General features: G+C 53.0%; 1 protein-coding gene and 2 long non-coding RNA genes across 11 annotated transcripts in view; 1 reads left to right on the top strand and 2 right to left on the bottom strand.

The window, feature by feature from the left end:
* ARID3B (AT-rich interaction domain 3B) overlaps positions 1–23,687 on the top strand; it is a 60,620-nt gene that overhangs the window by 35,532 nt on the left and 1,401 nt on the right. For 5 of the 7 annotated variants that reach the window (XM_042988390.1, XM_042988394.1, XM_042988391.1 and 2 more), the window contains exons 3-9: positions 778–849; positions 1,053–1,125; positions 13,948–14,131; positions 15,219–15,499; positions 15,599–15,853; positions 17,267–17,365; positions 19,260–21,828. In XM_042988390.1, coding sequence (XP_042844324.1) covers positions 778–849; positions 1,053–1,125; positions 13,948–14,131; positions 15,219–15,499; positions 15,599–15,853; positions 17,267–17,365; positions 19,260–19,417 — 1,122 coding nt within the window. In that variant the 3' untranslated portion in view covers positions 19,418–21,828. Of the gene's footprint in view, positions 1–777; positions 850–1,052; positions 1,126–13,947; positions 14,132–15,218; positions 15,500–15,598; positions 15,854–17,266; positions 17,366–19,259; positions 21,829–23,687 lie in introns of those variants that run through there. The other 2 variants (XR_006218500.1, XR_006218499.1) reach the window with 2 other exon arrangements.
* LOC122239423 lies at positions 10,001–16,493 on the bottom strand. Of its 2 annotated transcripts, XR_006218504.1 has the most exons (6): positions 16,119–16,493; positions 15,160–15,239; positions 14,540–14,687; positions 12,800–12,882; positions 12,450–12,570; positions 10,001–10,285 (listed from the first exon to the last, which is right to left on the bottom strand). It is a non-coding gene; the product is annotated as an uncharacterized LOC122239423 (long non-coding RNA). The 2 variants fall into 2 exon arrangements; XR_006218503.1 differs by having other exon boundaries at positions 12,450–12,882.
* On the bottom strand, positions 18,107–20,038 carry LOC122239424. Of its 2 annotated transcripts, none has more exons than XR_006218505.1 (3): positions 19,951–20,038; positions 19,488–19,600; positions 18,107–18,191 (listed from the first exon to the last, which is right to left on the bottom strand). It is a non-coding gene; the product is annotated as an uncharacterized LOC122239424 (long non-coding RNA). The 2 variants fall into 2 exon arrangements; XR_006218506.1 differs by lacking the exon at positions 18,107–18,191 and adding an exon at positions 18,201–18,373.

The following is a 23,687-nucleotide window of genomic DNA, read 5'->3' as shown; positions in this document are numbered from 1 at the left end:
GGAGTAAGAGTTACCCAACTGAATAAAGGCAGGAAGCAGGTTCCAGGAACATAAACAAGGGTGTATTTGCTATTTCCTCCTAATTGGCTGAATGGTGTTGGTTTAACCCAATCAATTAAATTAGGATTAGGTTTTCATTATTTCTCTAATGGAAATGAATTTCATCCCAGGGGCACAGTCTGTATACCTTGGGAATAACGTCAAACTCTGAAGGCTGTCCTATCACTAGGGAGTTCTGGTCACTAGACTTCCAGCTTCCAGTGGTGAGGTTTAGTGGAGAGACCAGAACTTCAGGGCCTGCCATCTGTGATCCTTTATCCTCCACTTCGAGTGGTCACGTGGCTTTACAGCATGCTATGTAGTATACAAACGTGCCATAAAATCATACAAACACACATGCCGTGTAGAACCTGAAGAAAAGTGGGACAGCTCAGAGTGATGGCTTCGGGAGGATCAGCTAGGGATGAACAGGTTCTCAGAAAGTTGGGCCTTCGTCTCCTCCTCTTCTAGGATTATCAAGGATAAGTAACACCCACCCTCCTCCAACAACTGGACCTGATTCTTCCACCTGACTCCCTCTTACTTTGGAACCATTACTGAAAGCGAAAGAACAAGATGTCCCTGTAAGAGCAGCAGAGGCGGTTACCTGAGGAGTCTTTTACAGTCTGAGCCAAGATAGCACAATTGCTCAGGGTCTTCATCTTTGCCCTAAAAGATTGCCTTGTCCTCCGTCACTCTCCTATTCCCTTCTGAACTCTGTGCTTTGTTCTCCTTTAGAATGGTGGTTTGGCCTGGAGCGATGATGCGGACGGAGGCCGGGGAAGAGAGATCTCTCGAGATTTTGCCAAGGTCTGTAATGTCTCCTTTGTGATAATGAATGGGGCAGCTCTGCAGTGGGTTGTTAAATCTGATCCCCAAGGAATAAGGACGGGAATGGCCCGTGAGTCACATTTGTAGTCATACAGATAGATGGTTGTGTATCTCGGGTGGAAATCTTCCTGCATTAGACGGAATTTTTCATTGTGTTTTTTTCTGGGGGACCGGGATTGCAGCTGTATGAACTGGACGGTGATCCGGAAAGGAAAGAGTTCCTGGATGACCTCTTCGTCTTTATGCAGAAGAGGGGTGAGTGTGCAGTCTCCTCAGTTTTTCAACTCAGTGAATATTGAGTGCTTACTGTGTGTAAGTCACTGTTAGCCATTCTCCCTGCAGAGTGCTGGCATCTTAGCCCAGGAGAACAAGAGGCACTTACTGCTGAGTGGTTCTGACCTAGCAGAGTAGTCGACAACCAGATCGAAGAGGACAGAGAGGGCCTTGGCAGAAAATAAATGGAATGATCCATCTAAATTTGGTCCTGCCTTATTTTTGTTGCTCTCTTCTGATTAACCGGCCTCTCTGGTGTTATTTTAAATTCAAATGTACTTTTTTCTTAGCCTCATACCAACTTTGGGCATCACTTAAACTAGTATGTCAGGTTTCCTCTTGGTGTACCTAGTCCTGCAGACACTGAGAAAGGCCAGTAAAAGACTAGAGGTCCCTCAGGATTTGTTGAGAGGGTCTGAAATGATCCGTGAAAAGGAAAGGCTAACTCGTTTTTTCTTATCCATTGGCTCTGGTTTTTGCACCCCGTGGCTTGGTTTGGGGCACTCTGCATGGGCACCTACTTTATAATGCGCCTTCTCACTTCTCTGTCCTTCTCTCCTTCTCACTCCCACTCCCCAGCCATCTCCACGTTGGACCCTGGTGGGACTGAGTCTTGAGCCCAATGACTCAACTTCCTGGCTTTATGTCCTGTCATAGCAATGAGTTCACCAGCCAGGTTAGCCCTCAGGAAGCATGGCCAGAAAGCCAGCCTCTCTAGGAGGTCCTCAGCAACCTGTGTAGTTCCACCTTCATCACCCTCAGGACAGAGCCACACAGCACAGCTGTTCCCACCAGCCTCCTGCCTGGGACCCTGCCTATGTCTGATTGTGTATCCCTTGGTTTCTGTGTCTGCTCCTTTATTGAGACCCGGGAATGAAATCTTCCTCTTTATCCTAGGCTGAGCTATAATGGCAGCCCCCAGCAGGTACTATTCTGCGTTAACTCCTTCCTCTCCCTCTTCTCCCCCGACCCCCCAGCACACCCTTCCCCCTCTCTCCTCCTTCCTCTTCCTTTACCTTGTAAAGCCTCACTGCTGTCCTAGTAGCGTGCATGTTACTGCTGGTTTGCTTACAGAGGTAGTAGGAAGTTTGGTGTCTCCGTGTCCTCCCATCTCCAAGCCTCTCAGAGCCGTCCAGGCAGCCCACAGTTTACTCCTCCAGCTGCTATCTGGAGCTGCATGTGCCAATGCAAAACAAGAATATAATCCCCAAAGATAATGTGACTGGCAGCAGTGAAACTCCCTGGTTGCCCTGAGAGCGAAAAATCCACTTAATACTTTGGTCTCCCTTCCAATTACCTTTTAATTATTTACAAGCTCCACAAGCCCAGCTGGTGCAAACCCAGGAGCTGATCTCGTCTCAGAGGGGCTGCCACAGCAATATAGATTTTAATCAGCAGTGTGGCTCCACTGCTTTCTTTTCTACTTTATTGTCTCCCTTCCCAGAAGGATTTTTAAAGGAAAATGGAAGTTAGATCATCCTCGCCAAGAGTGAATGTCGGAAATTATTTGTTTACTACTCTGTGTCCCCAGTAGACTAGGAGCTCCTTGAGGACAGCCACTTTATCATTTCTTTGTGTCCCCGGTGCTCACACAGGACCGTACAGGGAGGTGCTCAAGATGTGTTTGCCGTGCAAGCAGTCCTAACTCAGGTTTTCTGCACTTAGCTGGCCCCACGCAGGAAGGCTGAGCTGCCCCGCTCTGGGTAGCCGCCCTGTAATCTGAAGTCAGCAGTAGAAAGCAGCGTGTGCCGAGAAGCCTGCCATGCTGTGGCAGCTGGGGACTGCCACAGTGCCATCTAGGATATTTCTCAGGGACCCTGAAACAGGGGACTGTCACACTGCCATCTAGGATATTTCTCAGGGACCCCGAAGCAGGAGTGAGTGACTCCCTTTGATCGTGTCAGTTTATGGTTATTCAGGCTGGGCAAATCTTTTTCTTCTTTCTTTCTTTTTTTTTAATGTGTATTTTTTGAGAGAGAGAGAGGAGGGAAAGAGACAGAGCATGAGTGCGGAAGGAGCAGGGAGACACAGAATCTGAAGTAGGCTCCAGGCTCTGAGCTGTTATGACAGCACAGAGCCCGACGCAGGCTCTCACAGTCCGGAAGATCATGACCTGAGCCGAAGTCGGGCGCTTAACCGACTGAGCCACCCAGGCTCCCCTGGGCAAATCTTTTTCTGTCCTCACCACTTACGTTAGGTATTTCACTGTTTGCTGGCATCACCTGTAGGAAGGAAACAGTGGAGTCCATTTTGCAATTTGTTAGTTACCCAAATACAAGGTTTCTCAGCCTCAGCATATTTACTTTGGGGACTGGACAGTCCTTTGCTATAGGGGCACCCCCCCCCCAAGTCATGATAACCAAAAATATTTCTAGATATTGTAAATGTCCCCTGGGGAAGAAAACCACGCCTTCCCCATTGAGAACCACTGCTAGAAAGATGGGAAAGAGGGTGAAGTTCTAAAATTTCCTTCACAGAGAAATTCTTTATGGAAATCATCTTCCCTCCACTCAGGTAGCCCTACCTGAGGGTGGTGGGGGCCTGTGCCAGGCAATATCACAGGCGCCCCTCCTGTGGCCAAGTGCCAGAAGAGTGCGTGCCGGGCCCCTGTTCTGGGCTGGGGTACAGGGGAGGCCTCTGCACCTCCACCGCATTGGAGGTAACAGGTGGAAGACCCACACAGGTGGAGGCAGAAGCGTGGTGGCACCCATGGGCCAGGCACAGCTGGAAGAATCCTTCATTGTCTGTGGCCTGGGTGAGTCAACTGGCACCAGATTGTGAAGAGCCGTGGCTGGCCGAGAAGTTAGCACTTTAGTCTGTGGACATAAAACATGGGGCGCGTCACCAGAGCTGGGCCTTCAGGAAGCTTGCCGTGCGTGGCAAGCAGGGGTGATGGGGGCAGAGAGGGGAGAATGAGGCACAGAGACATTATGGAGGTTGTTCCCTTTAAACTCACAGTGGTCTCCTCTCTGGAAAACTAGCATCTAAGGCTGTAAACTAGATTGTGTGGCCCAAGAGGGCTCGGAGCAGATCACAGTTTTATTCATGTGACGCTTGCTGTCTTCCCTCTTCACACAGTGGTGAGACCAAGGGCCCTTAGACATTTGTGACTGGTTTCGTCACTCCCAAATCGGAGTGTCTGGGACACTCAGGAGCCAGGTATCGTTAGCTGGGTCGGAGGAAAAGCCTCATTGATCCCGGCAGCAGGGCAGCGACTCCTCCTCCAGGGCCAAGGGGAAGGACAAACATAGATTTCACAGGAGCCACTGAAGATGGCCTGGGTTTGAAAGGCTTGGTGACTCCCACCTGGACAGTGAGTGGGGCCGGGCAGCTTTGACACGGCAGGCCGCACTGCAGGGGAAGCAGACAGGGCTGCAAGGGAGGCAGCGCCCAGCAGGCTGCCCAGCGAGTGCAGCTGCAGGTGATAAACGGCTGTCCAGCGGCAGAGGGGCCAGGCTGTAACTGCTGCTTTGTGCAGCGTCTCCCTCGCTTGTTAACGTGTTCGGGTGAATTGACTGCCACAGATGGGCCTTTCAGCTCCGGGCACCTTGGTTTCTGGGCCGATGGTCCCCTCCCCCACCAGCAGAACAAGCTGCCCCAGAAGGAGCCTGAGAAGAGGCCGAGGCAGCGCCGCGTTGTCGGGCTGTCTCCTGCCTGCCTTGGGAAACAGCCGCTGTGGCCCTGTCGGCAGGCACATGGCAGGGGAAAGAGCTGTAGACGGGGTGCAGGGCCAGGCTCGCGCCCCACCCATCTCCATGATCGGGAGCAAAGCATTCTCCTTCTGGGGGCCAGATACCTTATGTGTAAAATGTGAGGGTTCAATTCGAGTTAATCTGGAAGCTTCTTCCAAGTTCTGTGTTTTGTATCATGTCCATGATTGTGTCTTTTGCACTACCAACAACAGGTCACCCTCACTTACCAAAAAGATAGCAATTTTCTGTCGAAACAGTTGTGTAAAAACAATACTGAGGGGGCGCCTGGGTGGCTCAGTTGGTTAAGCGTTCGACTTTGGCTCAGGTCATGATTTTGCTGTCCATAGTACGAGCCCCGCGTCGGGCTCTGTGCTGCCAGCTCGGAGCCTGGAGCCTGCTTCGGGTTCAGTGTCTCCCTCTCTCTCTGTCTCTCCCCTGCTCACGCTCTGTCTCTCTCTGTCTCTCAAAAAAATAAATGTTAAATTTTTTTTTAAAAGTATTTAAAAAAGAAAACTATACTGAGGACCCCCCAAAAACAAGTACTTCTCCCCTTTCCATGCCTAAGCCAAATTGAATTAAACAAGTTGCTTTTGATCTTGACCCCCACCCATGTTTCTCTGGAAAGACGGGTTAGATTTCAGAGTTCTGATGCCCCTTCTTGCTTATTACCTTTTGCTGTGTGCACACACATGCGCCTATGTAGAAAATACACACGCGTTTCTTTGCAAAAAATAAAGCCAAATCATTGTAAGTAAAATTCTCTGGCTAATTGAACTGACTATGGATGGTTTCTGAGATCTCATTCCGTGTTAGATTTTCCAGGGGGAAGTCTAGGTAGGCTGGAGGGGGACTAATTTGGAAGTCTGATAAGCAAGGGCTTATAAACAGTTCCATTCTCCGACAGTGAGGAAGAAAAGCTTGTTCCCTAGGTGGTGAAACAGAAAGAAATATGTCATCAAAGAGGAGAAAGAGGATGATTTTGCTGTTATTTTTATTATCCCATGTGTTTTATAGACCCCTTTCAACCCATTTTCTGATCTGCCGCTCTGCACAGCTCTAGCTCTGAGGGGTAGCGAGAGCAAAAGTTACCAGGTTAAGTGACTTGCCTAAGGTCACAGAGCCGACTTAGCACTTGTCCCCCAACTCCAGGCCAGTGCTCTTTCCCTCTCCTGCAGCGCCTTTGAGAAACAGCCCCTTGTGCCAGCAGCTCCGTCGCTTCCTGTTCAGGCAGTGGGCAGGCTTTGTCTTGCCTTCAGCCTTCTGAGCCCCACAGAGAATGCTGGTCTGCCTCCGCAGGCCAGTGTGTGGTAGAGTCTGACAGCATCTAGCTGATTAACACGGGGGTAGGACTGTTCGCGTGAGAGAGGTCTTCATCTCAGGGTAAGGCCCGCCTCTCAGGGAAGGGCAGATGTGACGATTCACAGTAGCACAGAGGCTGCCATCTGTCAAGGCAGGATGGGGGGATGGGGGGCACGGGAGAGGGAAGGTCTAACGCATCTTACACGCACCCAGAGCACCCCCGAACAAGGCTCTGCTCTCCCTGCCCTAGCCAGGCACACCAGGTAAGTGAGCTGCTTAGTCACATAGAGGACGAACTTTGTCAAGCCCTCACCCGGAGAACTGCCCTCCTCCCCCAACTAGTTCTGTTCAAGGCTGCAAACTGACCTTGGTTTTCCCAGATGGATTGTTGAATCTGTTTTTGATGTGTATATACAAAGAATTTACTGTGGGAAAAGGGCTTGGTCTGCCTCAAAGTGCGATTTGAGTGTTTTTCCTTCTGTTGTGTGCTTATCTATCCATCTCAGGCAAGGAAATGTTCATGACATATATCGCTCTGCCTTTTGGTGGAAGCAGTTTCTCATATATTCTTTGTAACTTGCAGTAAATGGTCTATGCCATGGACACTCTTCCTGATAGACTAAAATACGTGTCTCTGTCAGATGAAATAGGCTTTGGGGCTTCGTTTTCTAACTTTAGCACCAAATGAAAGTCTAAAATGCAAATATTTGTCTCATGATTGGCCTTTGTTTGAAGCCAAATCTTTTTCTCTCCCCAGGTGTTCCAACTATTAATATACTGGGTTTTTTCCCCCTTTTTTTCCCACTTACAATAGTCATTTAATATCCTATATCTATTCAGTTATTCCTAATAATAGGAAGGGATCCTGGTTTTTGGAGGGCATGATTAATTTGAAGAGCCCAATTTTGTCATTAAATTCAGCCTCTTCCCCTCCAGATCTTTTACTGATACTTTAGCACTTGGTAAAATTGAGTTGATAGTTTGCCCTTCTTTGTTCCAAGTGAGCTAATACTTAATACCTCATTCAAGGGTTGATGTAGGAATAGTCTAAAGCAAGGATTTGGTCCACTTACGTGGTGAGAAGATCTACTGAGCACTGAGAAGCCAGTGGCATGGTTTGGCAATAGAAGACAGTCATGAACTGCCTAGGCCAAAAGGCCCTTGAGTTCTTGTACCTTTCCCCAGCCAACTTTCCACCCCCTCTCCTGGAGACACCAGCTAGGTCTGTTGGTCAGCAGCAGTCAGAGAAAGCAGAGAAGACATGATGATCCACCTCCTTCTAACTCCTTGACCAACTTCTCTGAACATAGTTTTTAAGGAAGGAGACGGCACGGCCCTGACCTTACAAGCCATAGTAGAACACAGCATTGCACATTGAACTTCACCTAAAGCAATTAGCCTGAGCTAGAGTATCAAAAAGGGTGAGGAGTTTGGGGCACCTGGGTGGCTCAGTCGGTTAAGCGTCCTGAGTCTTGATTTTGGCCTCAGGTCATGATCTCACGGCTTGCGAGTTTGAGCCCTGAGTCAGGCTCTGCACTGATATAGCTTGTGGAGCCTGCTTGGGATTCTCTCTCTCTCTCTCTCTCTCTCTCTCTCTCTCTCTCTCTCTCTCTCTCTCTCTCTTTCTCTCTCTCTCTCTCTCTTTCTCTCTCTTTCTCTCTCTTTCTCTCTCTTTCTCTCTTTCTCCCCTTCTCCCTGTCCCTGCCCCCTTGGCCCTCCCCTGCTCCCACATGCATACTCTCTCTTAAATAAACTTTTTTTTTTTTTTTTTTTTAAGTTGAGGAGTTTAACATTTAACCTCTCAGGTTGTGGTCCCTCCAGTACTCCCATGCATTGCTGCTGGCAATATAAATGGGCATAACCACTCTGGAAATTTATTTGGTAGTGTTTACTGTAGCTGAGCATATGCCAAACCCTGTCATTCATTAATTCCACTCGTAGGTGTATTCCCAAAGAAATGAATGCTGTGTTCACTGAAAGACATCTCAAGAATATTCAGAGCAGTACCATTTATTAGAGCCAAAAACTGGAAAGAACCCCAATGTCCATCAGCAGTAGAATGGACAGATAAATGGTGCCATAGTCACACAGTGGAATAGTGCGCAGCAATAAAAAGGAACGAACTGCTGTATGCACTGGAGGGATCTCATAGGCCTAATGTTGAGCAAAAGAAGCCAGACACACAAGGGTAGATATTACGTGATTACACGTATGTAAAGTTCAAGTATATCACCTGTGGTGGTGACACATGTCAGGGTGATGGCTACCTCCTGGGAGAGAAGAGGTGGGGAATGCGTATTGATTGGGAAGGGGCATGAGAATTTTCTGGGGTGCTGGAAATGTTCTGTATTTAGATCTGAGAAGTGGTTACAGGGGTGTACACAGAAGCAGAAATCCAGTGAGCTGTGTATTAAGATGAGCGCACTGTGGTGTGTATCTGCTGGACCCACTCGGTGGGAAACCAAAAGTAGAGCTTAAAGATACCTGTCAGTCCAGTACTGGGACGCTTGAGCATCTTGCCTCTGCTCTGTTTTGTGGGACAGTCAGCCACACGCTGCACCGAACGCTGCCAGACACGGCTGCCCCGTCTCCTGGCGTGAGGTATTTTCTAAATAAACAAGTTGGGAGAAAAATCACCCGTCATTTCTTTGCCTGTTCCTGGGCGGCAGGACCAGAGAAGGAATGAATATGCAGAGGAATGGGCAGGAAGCCTGTCCGTCTGCCCGTGCACACCCCTGCTTAACACGGGCCTTAATTCTTTTAGGCTCTCCAGTCGACCGCCCGGCTCTCTTGACAGGCAGTGGAAATGATTAATGATCATTTTCAAAGCCAGGAAAAAACAGCGAGGGTCCTTGGCAGGGCCACGTCCTGGGTCCTGGGCCCTCACCCCTGATCAGCGGGCGGGAAGGCAGCCATGTGACCGTCTGGGGTCCCCGCCCCTGACTGTGTCTCGTCTTCGTTGGAACAGGCCCATTTTCTGTGGTGGGGTGGATGTGCCACCTCCCATCTTTGTCTCCAGCGCCCAAGGAGGCTGTCTCCTCCCTCCGCCCTCACCCCTACCCCTTCCCCCTATCTCCGCAGTCTTGAGTGGCAGGAAGGAGAGCGAAGTACCAGGGAGCAGCTTTTCTTTGGCTCCATGTATCTGGAAGTTCCCAATGACAGCTTTGGCCTTGCTAGTGCCGTGCCCCAGCGGCGTTCCCACCACCCAAGGGTTAAAGCCCCAGGAGCCCCACAGCCTCTCTGGGTCCCTGGCCCTCATAAAAGCCTTTCTGCGTAGTCCCTTGGGCTGCCTCAGGCTCCCTGGCTGAAATCTGATAAGGGCCCTCTTTGTTGGAACTGTCAGTCTCCTTTATTGAGGAGGGAACTGGAGACCAGCGGCATTTCTTGGGGTACAGATAAGGCCCTGGATTCCTGTCAGAGGGAGCATGATTAATTACCCTCAATCCTAGCTCCTGCTTTGATAGCAGTGACTGACAGTACACAGGCTCCCCCATCAGGTGCTCACGCCCCCTCTGGGAGGCCTGATGGGGGTGGAGATTCAGCCTCCTGCAGGGCCAACGCTAGTGACCCACGAAGCGCTCTTGCAAAGGCCGTTTGCCTCCTTCCTGGTTCTCTGCAGGTTGTTTTTGCTCTTATTGTGGACAGAGATCTGTTACCTTCCAGGTGAAGAGCCTCCTTAGAGGAAGATATAATCCAGCCCAGAGAGCAAGCCAGAGACACCCCTCTTCCCTGCAAGGCTGGGGGAAGAGCGTATGGCCGTGGTCCTTAGCCACACAGGGGCCTCCATAGGACAAGTTCCTAAACCATCCACCTAAAGTCACTGGGCAACATTATTCCATAATTCAGGCAAGCTCCTAAAACCAACTCACCCTCCCTTCGGCAATAATCACAACTATCCATTTTTGTTTTAAGTTTTTATTCATAGACTCATAGGACTGAAAGGCATCTAGCCCAAATTCCTCATTTCACAGATGGAGACACTGAGACCCGAGTATGTCAGTCCCTCGTCCCCACTCCCCAGTATGATATATTGGTCCTCTTTCTTGTTCAGAAGGTAAACTCCACCAGAAGGCCTTCCCCCATCTCTCTTCATAGCTGAGTCTCCTTGAGGCAAGGGAGATGGCTGCCAGGTCCGTTAAGCACAGGGCAGCCTGCAGAGACAGACCAGTCTGAGGGTCCTGTTTCTGTCGTTTGTCTTGAAGCCAGCGCAGGTTTTGTGTATGGATTGTCTGGACAGTGTGAGAAAACCGTACCGTCCTCTACATCTAGCACTCAGAATAGTCTCAGCTTTGTTTCTGACAGTATCGGGGTGCCTCCTACCCTGGGAACTATTTTCAGCAGTTTCACCGAGCGCCAGACTCTGGGAAGATACCACCCTGCCCCCTTACCCACTCGTCTCTGCACCAGGGTGCCAGCTGTATCCCAGACCTGTGCTTTCTCCCCAGGGGTGCTGGGACGAGGTCACTTTTTGGTTAGATTTACGGCCTATGACTTCACGTGCCACTGTGCCCCTTTCTTGTCGCCTCAGCTCCTATACCTACCTCTGTTTCCCCTGCCCTGAACAGTTCTCAGCCTCATGCAGTCACATTCTGTGTGACTATCAAAACGCTAACTTTTCATGAAATTTCTACATCTGTAATGTTGTCTCTCAAAGAAGCCATGTCAAATGGCTAGACAGTCCAGTGATGACTAGGGAATAGCCTCCAGAGGCCATGTGAGCTACACCTGAGAACCTTTCATGGTTCATAGCTACACCTCATCTTCAAACAAAATCAGTATAAACAGCTTGGTCACTTTCTATTCTCCTGGCTTGCCTCCATAAATGACCGTGTCCAAAAGTACAATACACTGTTTACGTTTGAAGATTTACCAGCATCGGAGATTGTAATGAAAATCGTGTAAATTATGAAGGCCATTTGCAAATGGATTTCGAAAACCAGATACATAGCTCCCATCTGTGACGGTTGGAGGACAGCACTCCCATCAGCTGGGCAAGCCCTGCCTCGTGGTTGGTTACACACTCAGCCGCACCCGTCTGTGTATAGCCCAGACCCGGCTGCCCTCCACTCTTTAACACATGCTGCCCCTTCTCTTTGACCCCACTGAACGTGTTCATGGTCTCTTTACCTTCTCAAAACCACCCCCCCCCCAACTCTCCATCCATCCTTCTGCTGCCTGTCCACTTTTCGTGGGACCTGGACGCAAAGACCTTAACAACCCTGGGCTTCCATTCCCCCAGTTTGTTTACTAAGGGTCGTGACCCTAATGAGCCCGCTGGGACCTGAGGAGACAGGGACTTCTGTTCAGGGTTGTCGGCCTCAGACACCTGACTTGATGCTGGTGACAGGTCTGGCGGGCGCACTGCAAGCATTACGGAAATGCATCTGAGATGCCAAGTTGGGTAACCCAGAGCTAGTAGCTATGACTCTGAGGAGCATTTTTTTTTTTCCAACCTGCACAGTAGTTTAACTTATTACACACTATAACATTTAAGAGATGGTGAAGGAGAAACAGTCTCTGCCTTCACAGAGCTGACAGTCATCCTGGGCTACCCAGTGAACATAGGTAAAATGATCAGAGACTAAGTATCGCTGAACTTGTAGGCGTCATAACAGGAATTCGGAGAGAGAAGAAATCCCTGTGAACTAGGATAGCTAGAAGATTCTTCCTGAAGGCCACTATGGAGAGGACTTGAGCAGAGGCAGGTCATGTTAGGCTTGATGAGGGAGAACACCAAACAAACCATGGAGGAGAAATGGGCCTGGTTTGGGGAGCGTCATGAGGGGACCCAGCTAGTGAGTGAGAGTGAGTTGTTGGGATGCTTGAAATACTTTGTAGGTAACCTTTTAAGGGGTGTTGGGGCCCCAGGTGATGAGACTGGGCTTGTGGGGCGGGATGGGCAGGCATAAGAATCTGTAGGTGTTGAACAAGGATGCCAGGGCTGTGGTGGCAGCCGTGCTCAGGGTGAACGCATGGGTAAAGAGGCCGCCGTGGGCTGGGAAGGCAGATACGTTTGAGAAGTGCCTCAAAAGAAGGATCAGTGGAGCCTCCTAACAACCTCAAGAGGGGCGATAGGGGAGAGAAGAGGAGCCGGTGCTGCCCAAGACTTCAGAGGATGATGGTGGTGCTGGAAGGAAAAGGAAGTGATGGGAGAGGACGGGCTGGCTTGGGGATAAGGGTAAGCTCAGTGTGAACATTCTGACTTGGAAGGGAACGGGTCACTGTGAAGATGTCCAGGAAGCTTCTGCAAATGCGAGGGGGCCTTGGGAGTGGTCCTTCCAGAGTCTGGGCGATGCCATGAGGGTGTGAACTCACCTGGGCCATGAGTGTGCTTCGGCAGACAGGCCTCCCGAAGGACGTGGACCTTAGCCCTGTCCTTCCAGGAGACCAGTTCTGCCATACCAGGCTCTCGTGTTTACGTCCGGAATCAGGTTCACTGCCCAGAACACAGGGAGAAAAAGTGAACCAACACAAACTATGTGTCTTGGCAGTGTACCCACAGTCCTCTGCATATTTTACCTGTGAATCTTTGGATCTAACACTATGACCCCTTTTTGTTTTGACCCTCTAAGGACCAGCTGATCAAGACAAAAGTTCTTCCAGACCTCCTGCCCCCTCCCCACACTTAGAAAAGAGGCCTGGTGCTGCCATCCAGCTCCACATACATGTTCATGCTCAGGCTGTTTGCTCTTCGTGCCTCTAGCTTGCATTATCCTGTAAAAGAGTTGATGAGGCCAGTGTTCCAGGGCTAGGAAGAAAATGGCATTCCTTGAGGGGAAAGAAGCAGGAAGAGCTGAAATAAACAGCACTTCTCGAAAACCAAGCTGGCTCACCGTCCACCAGGCAGGCAGTGAGACCTCAGCAAGACTGGGGCAGTGGGAGGGGGCCAAGGCAGAGGAGAGCAGCCTGTGTACAGTAAAAGGAGTTTGCCATCAAAAGGCAACAAGTCTCATACCCTGCCCTGGACGGTGACCCTTCCCTGCGGAATTCTCCCCTCTGACCTCCAGATCATTAATCCTGAGGCTGCCAAATGACAGTCATCCATCACGCCTCCTGACGAGCATCCCAGCCGCCTGTGAAAGGACCCCAGCCCCGCCCTCCCTGCCGTCCCCTGGTGCTCATTAGTGGGCCTTCCTGCCTGGTGCCAGGTTTCCTAATCAAGTCCCTGGCTCCTCTCACTTCCCTTCGGGGCCAGTAGCGGAAGCTGCTCTGACCCTCCCTCTTGCAGAGGCCAGGGAGGGGGTGGAGTGATTAGTGGGGAGAGAACCATTGAGTGGCTTTTTATCCCCCTGGAGACTTGTGTGTCCAGCGGCTCCTTTGACTTGGTGGGGACCCAGGAGAGAAAACATTTCTCCATCCTGCCACAGGAGAGGGGGAAGCAGGCAGTATGCAAATGAAAACACTGTTATAAAGTGCATGTAGAGCTACGAAAGAGACACCCAGGGAGCTGTGCAGGTGGGTGGTGGGACAGCCGAGTGGCTTCTGAAGGCTCGAGAGGAATGTGAGTGGCCACATCATTAGGAAAGAATCTGGACTCATCTTGGTAGCCAAAAAAATAAAAATAAAGGGAAAACATACCCAGAAAGACTAATGTCTTAAGCAAGACCACAAAGCCTGTGAGATGGACCTGTCTGCTCATCCCAAGGAGAACTGGCAGCTAGTCTGTCTGATAGCTTCCAGCTTTGGGAGTTGGAGTCAGATTAAAGCAGATTCGTGAACATATTTCTAACTCAGCAAAAGGTGGGCCCATGGATATGTCTTCTTTCTCTGCTTGATAACACAACTCTCTGTTTCTCTATTTGGACAATCACAGGGACTCCCATCAACCGAATCCCCATCATGGCCAAGCAGATCCTGGACCTTTATATGCTGTATAAGCTGGTGACGGAGAAGGGGGGCCTGGTGGAGATCATCAACAAAAAAATCTGGCGGGAGATCACCAAAGGCCTGAACCTGCCCACATCGATCACCAGCGCCGCCTTTACCCTGAGGACCCAGTGAGTGGCCAGGGCCCTAGGGAAAGGAAGCTGAGGCTGGAGAATAGGGATGTTTTAACCTAGAGGAGAGGAAGGAAGGAAGGAAATTCCACTGTACAGTGAGCAAGATGAGAGGAATTCCCAACGCAGCCAGGAACTTTCTGAGAGGAGTCCCTCTCTAGACCTGAGTAAGGATGAGAGCCACCATTTCCCAAGTATGTTCCTAGGCTACTTTGCCATTCTCTTTCTTTTGGGCCTCACCATTAACTCCGTGAAGTAGGTGTTATGCCATTTTTCAGAAAACAAAAACTGAGTCTCAGAGATCATAGTTGAGCTGAGATTCACCCCTGGGCTTCTGGCCCCGCATCCACTCCTTCTGGGACATCGTCTCCCCCACGCACCCCCACCCTAAGCCTTAGCCATTCCTACCTGACATTCTGCGCGCCCGGCCACAGAGGACCGGGATGTGGGACCCGTTTTTGCAACCATGTGAACTGATTCCGAGGGTAACAGGAGCAGGGGAACCAAGAGTAGCCTGAGGGGCATCGATTCTTTGGAGCATGCTGGATGTTGCTCTCTAAAGAATATGGAATGAGCATCTGTGAGTCAGTACGGCATAGCCTTGTTGAGAAGTGGGAGGGCTTTATCTTTGGAACTCTTCCAGCAGGAGTCGGGGACAGCACTGTAACCAGTACAGCAGTCCTTCTCTTGAGGCTCTTGGGACATCTGATGCAAGGACGAACAGCACTTCCGGGTCCACGCACAGTGGGACAAATCACTCCTATCCGAGCAGCATGACTCAGAATGGTTAGGACGTCCCAGGAGCCAGGAAGACATTGCAAAACCTTTCTCCCAGGGTACTAACACAGCACCAAAACACACATGAAGCATGAGTGGAGATATGCTTTATTTCCCTGAAAGAATGGTGCCTCTGAGTGGAGCAGAGATCAGGACAGGGTTGAGTAGCAGCTGGCGGGCCCTGGACCTTTCTCTTCTGCCAAGTGACCCTGTGTCCTAGAGGCCTGCCCCACAGAGACCCCGAAACTTACACTGGGCGGCGTCTGGAGCCGTTTTGGATTATTCTCCTCGCTTGCTTCCTCTCCTCCAGGTACATGAAGTATCTCTATGCCTACGAGTGTGAGAAAAAAGCCTTGAGCTCCCCGGCCGAGCTCCAGGCAGCCATCGACGGCAACCGGCGGGAGGGCCGGCGGCCCAGCTACAGCTCCTCCCTCTTTGGCTACTCGCCTGCTGCTGCCACTGCTGCCACCGCCGGGGCCCCCGCCCTGCTCTCCCCACCCAAGATCCGCTTCCCCATCCTCGGGCTGGGCTCCAGCAGTGGCGCCAATGCCAGCAGCCCTCGGATATCCCCAGCAGCCACTCTCAGGAAAGGTCTGCAGGGGCCAGGGAGGGGGGAGGAGGGGGACAGGGAGGGAGTGGGAGAGCCCGTCGTCAGGTGCGAGGTCTGTGCCGCTCTGGTGCCTTTGCCAGGTGATGGAGTCCCAGTGACGACGGTGCCTGTGCCAAACCGCCTGGCTGTGCCCGTGACCTTGGCAGGCCAGCAGGCCGGGCCCCGGACGGCCGCGCTGGAGCAGCTGCGGGAGCGGCTGGAGTCAGGGGAGCCCCCGGAGAAGAAGGCCTCCCGGCTGTCAGAGGAGGAGCAGCGCCTGGTGCAGCAGGCCTTCCAGCGCAGCCTGTTGAGCATGGCGCGCCAGCTGCCCATGAAGATCAGGATCAACGGCAGGGGTGAGCGCCGCCTCCGACTCCACTCTCCACTCCCTGCCCTCCTGCTGAGGGCCCTCCTCCCGGCTCCACTCGGGCCCACCACACCCCGAGTCCACACCCGAGGACTGGGGTGGGGGCCCCTCCGGGTACCCGGAAGGGTCTCAAGGCCAGAAAGCCACACAGGGCTTTACCTTCACCAAGCTGACTAAAAACTGCCGCAGGCAGTGAGTGCCCTGTTCTCTGTCAGAAAAGAAAAGCATTTGTTCAAGGGGGAGGAGCCAGAGACCTTCGGGCACAGCTGCTGTGTTTCTCTTCCTCACCAGCCTTTTGATCTGTCTAAATTAAAGGGCTCGGCCTTCACCCTGGTACCTCCCCGGATGTAGATCTGGGCGGAAGATGGCATCTCCATTCTGAGCCTCCAGGAGCCTCCGGGAGGGCCCGGGCTGCCTGTGACCCTTACAGAGGAAAGAGGAAATACCAGTTTGGCAGCATAATTGACATCTTTCCCTTCCCTTCCTCATTTTTCAGGTGCCCTACCTTCTGGACTCCTGAATCACACACTCCATGCCCCTTGTTCCTTTCTCCTCTCCCCCCACCCCCCACATTTTCTTGGCCATTCTTGCCCCGATTCTGTCTCAGAACAAACTTCAGCCAGCATGTGGTGGGAAGTCAGGTGTGAAGGGAGCTGTGTGCATTCGAGGGCAGCACTCCCTGCCCCACTGTCCCCAGGTGAGGAGCAGGACGCTGGGGGCGACAGCCCAGACGGCAGGGCTCTGCTCTGTCACCTGCACAAGCCAGACACTAATAGCAAAGCAGCTCACCCGGAAGAAGTACTGGCTGCGTGATGAAAGGGCAGAGTGTAGGGTGAACAAGGCAGAGCCAGAGCCTATAGTTTTCTACAGACCCCAGGTGGTCAGGTGGAGATGGGTGCCAGGTGCCGGGCCACATGCTGGGCAGGTAGACCCTCTACCTGAGGACCACCCGGCCTGGTTAAGGGCAAGAAGAGGTTAAGGGCAAGAAGAGGTTAAGGGCAAGTCCTCAGAGGCAGGGACTGGGGCTTGCTGGTCTCTGGTTCCCCAGCCTGATGGATAGTGGATGCTTAGTTAGCATTTGCTGAAACACTGAAAGTGGCGGTGCACAGCTGTGAGTCAAGGTCAGTCTTTGCAGCCTGTGATCCCTTTCGTGGGAGAACAGAGGGAATGGGGGAAGTGAGTGGCTAAGCAGGGAACAGAGGAAGCCAGCGATAGGACCTTGGCAAGCCTGGGTTCTCCTGCTGCCTGACCTTACGCTCAGGGGAAGGTTATCCAGATACTTTCTAGAACAGTGGGAGGCCTCGCCTGCTCTGGTCAGTCCGGGAGAGTGGGAGAGCCTCGGAGAGGACACTGCAGTGTTGGAAGTCCTAATCAGGCCCGCTGTCTCCCTTGTCCCTAGCAGAAGACAGAACAGAGGCCTCGGCCGCAGCGCTGAACCTGGCCACAGGCAGCATTGGGAGCATCAACATGTCCGTGGACATCGATGGCACCACCTACGCAGGTGAGGCTCTGGGAGCCCCGAGGGAGGCCCACAGCCAGGGCCCCTCCTGTCACCCTCCCATCTGAACAGCTTCCCAGGGGTGGCTCTCTTGTATGTAGTCTCGAGGTTCCAAAGGTTAAGTGGTTTTTCCAGACTGGGCGAGGCTGAGGATTGCCAGCAGGATGACGGATCCCCCCCCCTACCTTCGACAGAATGGTGGAGACCCTTCATCTAACCCTTTTGGACCAACGGTTGACTCGCTAATTGCACCCATCACTTAAGCACGAAGCATCATAATCCGGTCTATGCCCATGCCTTAAACATCGCATTTGCTGTCATGGACCTGTGGTGCACAGGGCTCCTTGGAATGGTTCAGCTCCACTCTCTCTAAACATTGCCTGTCATTCCCTTTCTTTAAAACGGACCAAGGACTGACACGCAGGCAAAGGAATCTGAGTGTAGCAGAAATCCGCCTGTTTTTATGATTCCGCCCAGTCCTTTAAAGTTATTGCTGTCTACTTGGGCAGTAGTTTGTTGGCTAGTTGGGTTAGCATCTCTACCAAGTCTTTTCAATTGCTGGAAACCAGTCCTTTTCCCGCTCCCATTTCTTTGGTTTAGGGGTGAGTTTGGGAACAAGCCCCAAGTCTTACTAGTAAGCACGGCTTGCTGAGTGGGGGCCAGAGAGCCCGAGGGGTCCAGAGGAGGGGCTTTAAGGTACACCTTCCATCAAACTGGTGCTCCTGTTCTGGCGGCGCCACCCTGTGGGCCTCACGCTCTGGCTCTGCCGGCCACCAGCTGCCAGCATCAGGGTTGCAGCCAGGGAAGAGACGGAGTTCCTGGAAGCAGCCTACGGAGAAGCAGCGATGCCACATCACCTTGCCGGTCACCACATGACTGGTGCTTTGGAGGCCACATTGAGAAGTCTCAGCCTGACATGGGGGCCTCTCAAGGAGACCAGACGAGACAACAGGCAGGGCCTAGGTGCTCTTTGCCATCTGGTGGTACTTGACGGTCTAAGAGGATTGGGGGCTGGGGGTGGGTCCACGGAGAAAGCAGGGAAAGACGATATCAGTGTCTGGAAAGTGGGAGATAACGCCTCCTCACAACATGGGGAGCAGTCAGAAGGGAGGTGAAGGCACCCCAGACCTCACCTGCATCACCCTTGTCCCACCTGTGCCCTTTCTTGGTGGGCGTGCGTGTCGCACAGGCCAGGAACTGGGAAGTCGTTCCCTAGAGCCCCTCACCTCTGTCCTCACCCCCAGAGCTGACAGACCCCGCTCCTCTGCTCTCTCCCCTTTTCTGCCACCCCACAACCCCGCTGCCCTGGTTTGGGCCTCTTTCCTTGTGGGCCTCTGTTGCCCCTGTTCCTCCCAGCCCCGTGGAGAGCATTTTAAAACCCATATCTTATCGTGTCCCTCCCCTTCCTAAAAGCTCCAGGGCCTTCACGACCCTCGCAGGGTAAAACCTGCCTCCTAAGAGGTACACAGGCCTCCCTTCCCTCATCTTCCCATCCGTCCAGCCTCACCTGCCATGCCAGCCTCCAGCACATTGCCACCTCCCTGCTCCGGCTCTTCCTTTGGCCGCTCTTTCTGATAGCCCAGGCATGCTCTCCCCCTGAGCCTTTCCTGACCAGCTTGCCCCTGCCTTCCACCACCTTCTCTTTGTTCCCACAAGCCCCTAGAGGAGGGAGCAGTGCCCACAGAGCACTGGTTACATCTCCTCAAAAATCACGGTTTACGTTTCTGCCCCTGGCCGGCCTGTCAGCACCTGAGGCCGGACAGTATTCAGGACTCTGGTCAGCGGCCAGCACGGTGTCTGGAACGGAGCCTTATACAGGGCTGGGCACCCGTAGCGGGGACAGAGTGCAGCTGCCCGAGACTCTTTGCTCACGCTCATTCCCCCCCTCCCCCCCCAGGTGTGCTGTTTGCCCAGAAGCCCGTGGTCCACCTCATCGCAGGGTCTGCCGCCCAGAGCATGGGCGGCAGTGGCAGCGGCAGCTCTCACTGCTCAGCCAGTCCTACCTCGTCCCGGGGCACCCCCAGCGCTGAGCCCTCCACCAGCTGGTCCCTCTGAGGGGCAGGACCCAGCTCCCCGTGCCCCGCTCTCCTGTCGAGAGTGAAGGAGGTTGATGCACAGAATTTACCTCATCTCACGGAGCCCACGTCAAACACCATGTGGCCAGATGTTGAGAGTTTGGACATGTCCGTCTGTCCAGGCTCCGTTCGGGTCCTGCTGTACTCTGGGGACAGGGAGAGGCTGCAGGGGCAGGACAGGGCAGCGTTGTCCAATCAGGGATTGTGCTGGAGAACTGGGCGGGGTCTGTGGGCAGCCAGCTTCCTCCGGGGTTCCCAGGCCACCTCCCGTCCCGGGCACAGTGTATCGACAATCTGTAAGCCGGCACAGGGCTGGAGGCCCTCCAGAGCCCTTCCCCTTAATTTATTTCCCTTCCCCTGCTTTCTGCCGTGACCCTGGGGTCACTGGCCTCTTCCCCTGCTCAGCCCTTCAGTCTTTAACTCCCATGTTGGGGCTGCTAGGGGCCAAGACAATGCCTTCATGGCCTTTCTCCGCTGAGCATGGGATGGGGCCCTCCTACCCACCTCACCTACCATGTTTGGTTCCAGGGGTGTGGGTCCCTCATATTCAAGTCTCGAAGCTATCCTCAGGGCCCCATGTCCCTCTTTTAATGGTCCCAAGAAAGGACACACGAGGGCAGTCCTCAGGCCCCAGAGTTTACTGGGTACCTGCTGAGGGAGAGGCAGAGCCTCAGGGGGCTGCCCAGGCAGGCCCTGGCACCCGCTTTCACACTGACCCTTTTCTGGCCCTCCCAGACCTCACGCTCTCACTCGCCCTTTTGGCCACCTCTCCCAGGAACAGCCCACTTGTCCCTCGGGCCCTCCCTTCTCATGGGGTCACCTCAGCCCCAACATCCCCAAACCTGCTGATGTCAGGTTCATTGAAATACCTCAGATTTGTAATTGTTGATGTTTGATTCTTCAGGAAGTATTTGCATCTCTGATATCTTTTTTATATGTGTTTTGCTGACTTTTTTGTTTTTAATTTTTATTGTTGTTATTGTAGCACCAAAGAAATGAAAGCAGATCACCCCTAAAGCCGAGCAAACCTTTGGTACCCCAGCCCCTCCGGCCCTTCGCTAAGACCCCAGTGACGAGGCGGGGAGGCAGGCAGGGCAGATGACTCAGGGATCACGGTGGCCGGGGAGGCGGTGAAGCGAGAGGCCCTTACTCACGCAGGTCAGGTCCGGAAACCACACGGTTCTGAAGATGGTTCCTGACCCATTTGCTGCCAGAGCAGGGCTGGTCCCACACCCCTACCCCCAGCTCCCCAGGGTGGGGACAGAATGGCTCCCCTTCACTCAGCATTGCCACCTCAGGGCAGGGGCAGGCCGGGGAGGCCCTGGGCCTTGTAGAGGCCTTGTAGAGCCATCCCAGGGATAAGGGGATGCCGTGAGCTCCGTCCTCCCTTGGGCCTCTGGGCTGGAGCCGGCCGCTCCCATGTTGGGAAGACGGGGTGATTGTCACACCAGGCTCATCTCTGGTTGAGTCCGCCCTGCAGAGCTCACAGAACACCGCTCACTGTGACGTCATCGGGCTGTGGTGGTGACAGGCCACGCTGGCACGAGCTGTCACACGGCTAGCATTCGGCCCTGTCTGTGAAAGGAAAGGGAAATCAAAAGCTGGAGCACAAAACAGCTCCCTCAGCCTGGTAAGCTGCACTCTGCCGGACGCATCTTCTCACTCCCTCCCCAGCCTTCCACACACTTGCTCACTCACACACACACACACACACACACACACACACACAGCCCCACCCAGCGGGGTCTGACCCTCTTCTGGCCTCAGGAGCCTTCCCGCCTTACCCACCAGGTAAGCGCAGGAGGTGGGCAGAGAAGAGTGTCTGGGATCCGGTGCCAGGAAGGGTCTGGTTGGCTGGCGCTGGGCCCACTTGAAAGTGTCGCAACATTTGGCCAGTGTGTCTTTCTCAGGGGTTTGGTCACGAAGGATGGACTCTTCTAGCCGGAGGACACAGGGACAGTGCACTGTGGCTTTCTGGTCATTGGATCCTCTCCCCTTCCCCAGGCAGCTTGCCCAGCCAGCTTTGCCCTCTCAGCAAACCCTTGCTGCCCTCGAGGACAACAGCAGGGTCTCAGCCCGGAAGCCCAAGAGTCAGGGATGCCAGCAGGTGCCCCAGGAGCAGGGCCCTGGGCAAGAGAAGCTTTCCCTGAAGGTGCAGTCCTGAAGGCCACAGGGCAGGCGGTGGGCCGGGGCTGCTTCGTCCCCACCCCTCCTCCCCTCCCCATCTGTGTACTCTGACCAGGAAAATGTGCTAGCACATGGATAGCCTAGGCAGTGGATAAATACCTCAGACGTCCTCTTGCAGCAAGTGTCTGTATATGTTGTGGTTATTTTCTATCTTACATGTTCTCGAATGTTTATATTTCAATAAACCTCTACCTCTTCACACAAGCAGGTCTCTCAGATGCTTTCAGTGACCCTCCCAGTGGGCAGTGATCGGGATGAGGGAGCGGTGAGAGCCTTGAGAGTAGAAAGGACCCGCTCCTCTGGATCCCTGGGTTTTCCTGAACCTTCTGCCCTTTACTGCTTATCCATTCTCCAGAGTGCTCACTCTCAGCCTGTTTCTGGCTTGGCAGGAAACCCTAGGTATTGCCTGACCACCAGGACCATCTCCAGTGGTTCCGCATCAGTGTCCTGGCAGGCACGGGGCCAGGGGACTGCCTCCATTTAGCAAGGCTTTTTTGAGCTCCTGCCGAGTAAGTATGGTCCCCGTGCTTATGGAGCTCACAGTCTTGTTGGGGAGGCACACACAATTATCCAATCAAAAATTGAAATGCAGTGTGACTGGGACAGTAGGCCATTGATGGCAGATGGATGCTGGGGCAGCTCACTGGGGCATCTCTGGAAAGCCTCCCAGAGGTGGCGATCTTTCAGCTGGAAGAGTGAGGTTGCTAGCTGGAGATGTGAGGAGAAGCATTCTCGGCAGAGGAACTGATCTATGGAAACTTGGTGGCCTCAGAGGACCTGCCCTTGGGGAATTGTGGCCAGGACCTGGAGTTGGAGGGGTGAGGAATTGGGGAGAAGTATGGCTGGGTCCAGGATGGATCCCAGGCTAAGGGATGTGGGTGCCATCCTTTGAGCATCAGGGCACTGCTGACACATTTTAACCAGGACCTAGGCTTAAAAAGAGGCTTTTCTGGAAGTGTGATCTGGAGTCAGGAGACATTCTGGACATTAGACCTCTGGGATGCCTCCGCTGGAACTCGGGCCTGGACCCCGAGTGCCCAGCCTTTTTTTTTCCGCCATGATGCACATCCTATGGCTACAACCCAGTTTTGGTGAAACCAAGAAAAGTGGGCAGAGAGGAAAAGCACTGGGGATTTGTAATTGCCCTCCTCCACAACAACAACGCCCCTCCCCAGTCTGTGCAGTCCTCTGAGGCAGGCAAATGCAGACCCCTTTGCCATTCTGAAGTGCTAGCAAACGAAGAGTGACCTTGGGACAGGCTTGAGCCTCTCAGTGGTCTCTAAACACCTTTTGAAAGAAATGACCAGTCCTTTTTTTTAAGTATTCTCTACACCCAACGTGGGGCTCAAACCCCCCAATCCGGAGATGAAGCGTCACATGCTCCACTGACAAAGCCAGCCAGGCACCGCTAGCCCTTAGTACTTTAATAACTGGTAACCAGTAGTTGGTATCACACCTCACAGCTTCCTGTGGCGCAGCAGGGGGCCGCCACACAGAGGTGCAGCAGGCCTAGCCCACGGGGGTGTCGGGGAGGTGAGGAGAAGCAGGGTCTAGAGACCTCTGAGGCGGAAACGGTGCATCGTTGACTGCAGGGGGTGGTGAGAGGAGAAAAGCTCCCGACGGACGTGGAGAATCTAGGAAGAACAAGGCACCAGGCCGCTGCAATTCCTTCCCGTTTCAGTTTAACAAGACCTATAGGAGAATATCTTCCAAGAACTCGAGAAAGGGAAGAATTTCTCCAACTAGACCCTCCAAAAGAGTTTATCAAAAGATCCTGGTATTTTGGGATACCTGGGTGGCTCAGTCAGTTAAGCATCTGACTTGATTTCAGCTCAGGTCATCATCTCACAGGTTCGTGAGTTTGAGCCCCACATCCGGCTGTGTGCTGACAGTGTGAAGCCTGCTTGGGATTCTCTCTCCCCCTCTCTGGCCCTTCCCCCTCAAAATAGACAGATACAGGTTTTGGGGGCACCTGGATGGCTCAGTTGGTTAAGCTTTGGACTCTTGATTTCGTCTCAGGTCATGATCACACGGGTTGGTGAGATCGAGCCCTGCATTGGGCT

The sequence above is a fragment of the Panthera tigris genome, chromosome B3 (assembly GCF_018350195.1).
Source record: "Panthera tigris isolate Pti1 chromosome B3, P.tigris_Pti1_mat1.1, whole genome shotgun sequence".
Lineage (NCBI taxonomy): Eukaryota > Metazoa > Chordata > Mammalia > Carnivora > Felidae > Panthera > Panthera tigris.
This window is presented reverse-complemented; position numbering and strand designations above follow the sequence as displayed.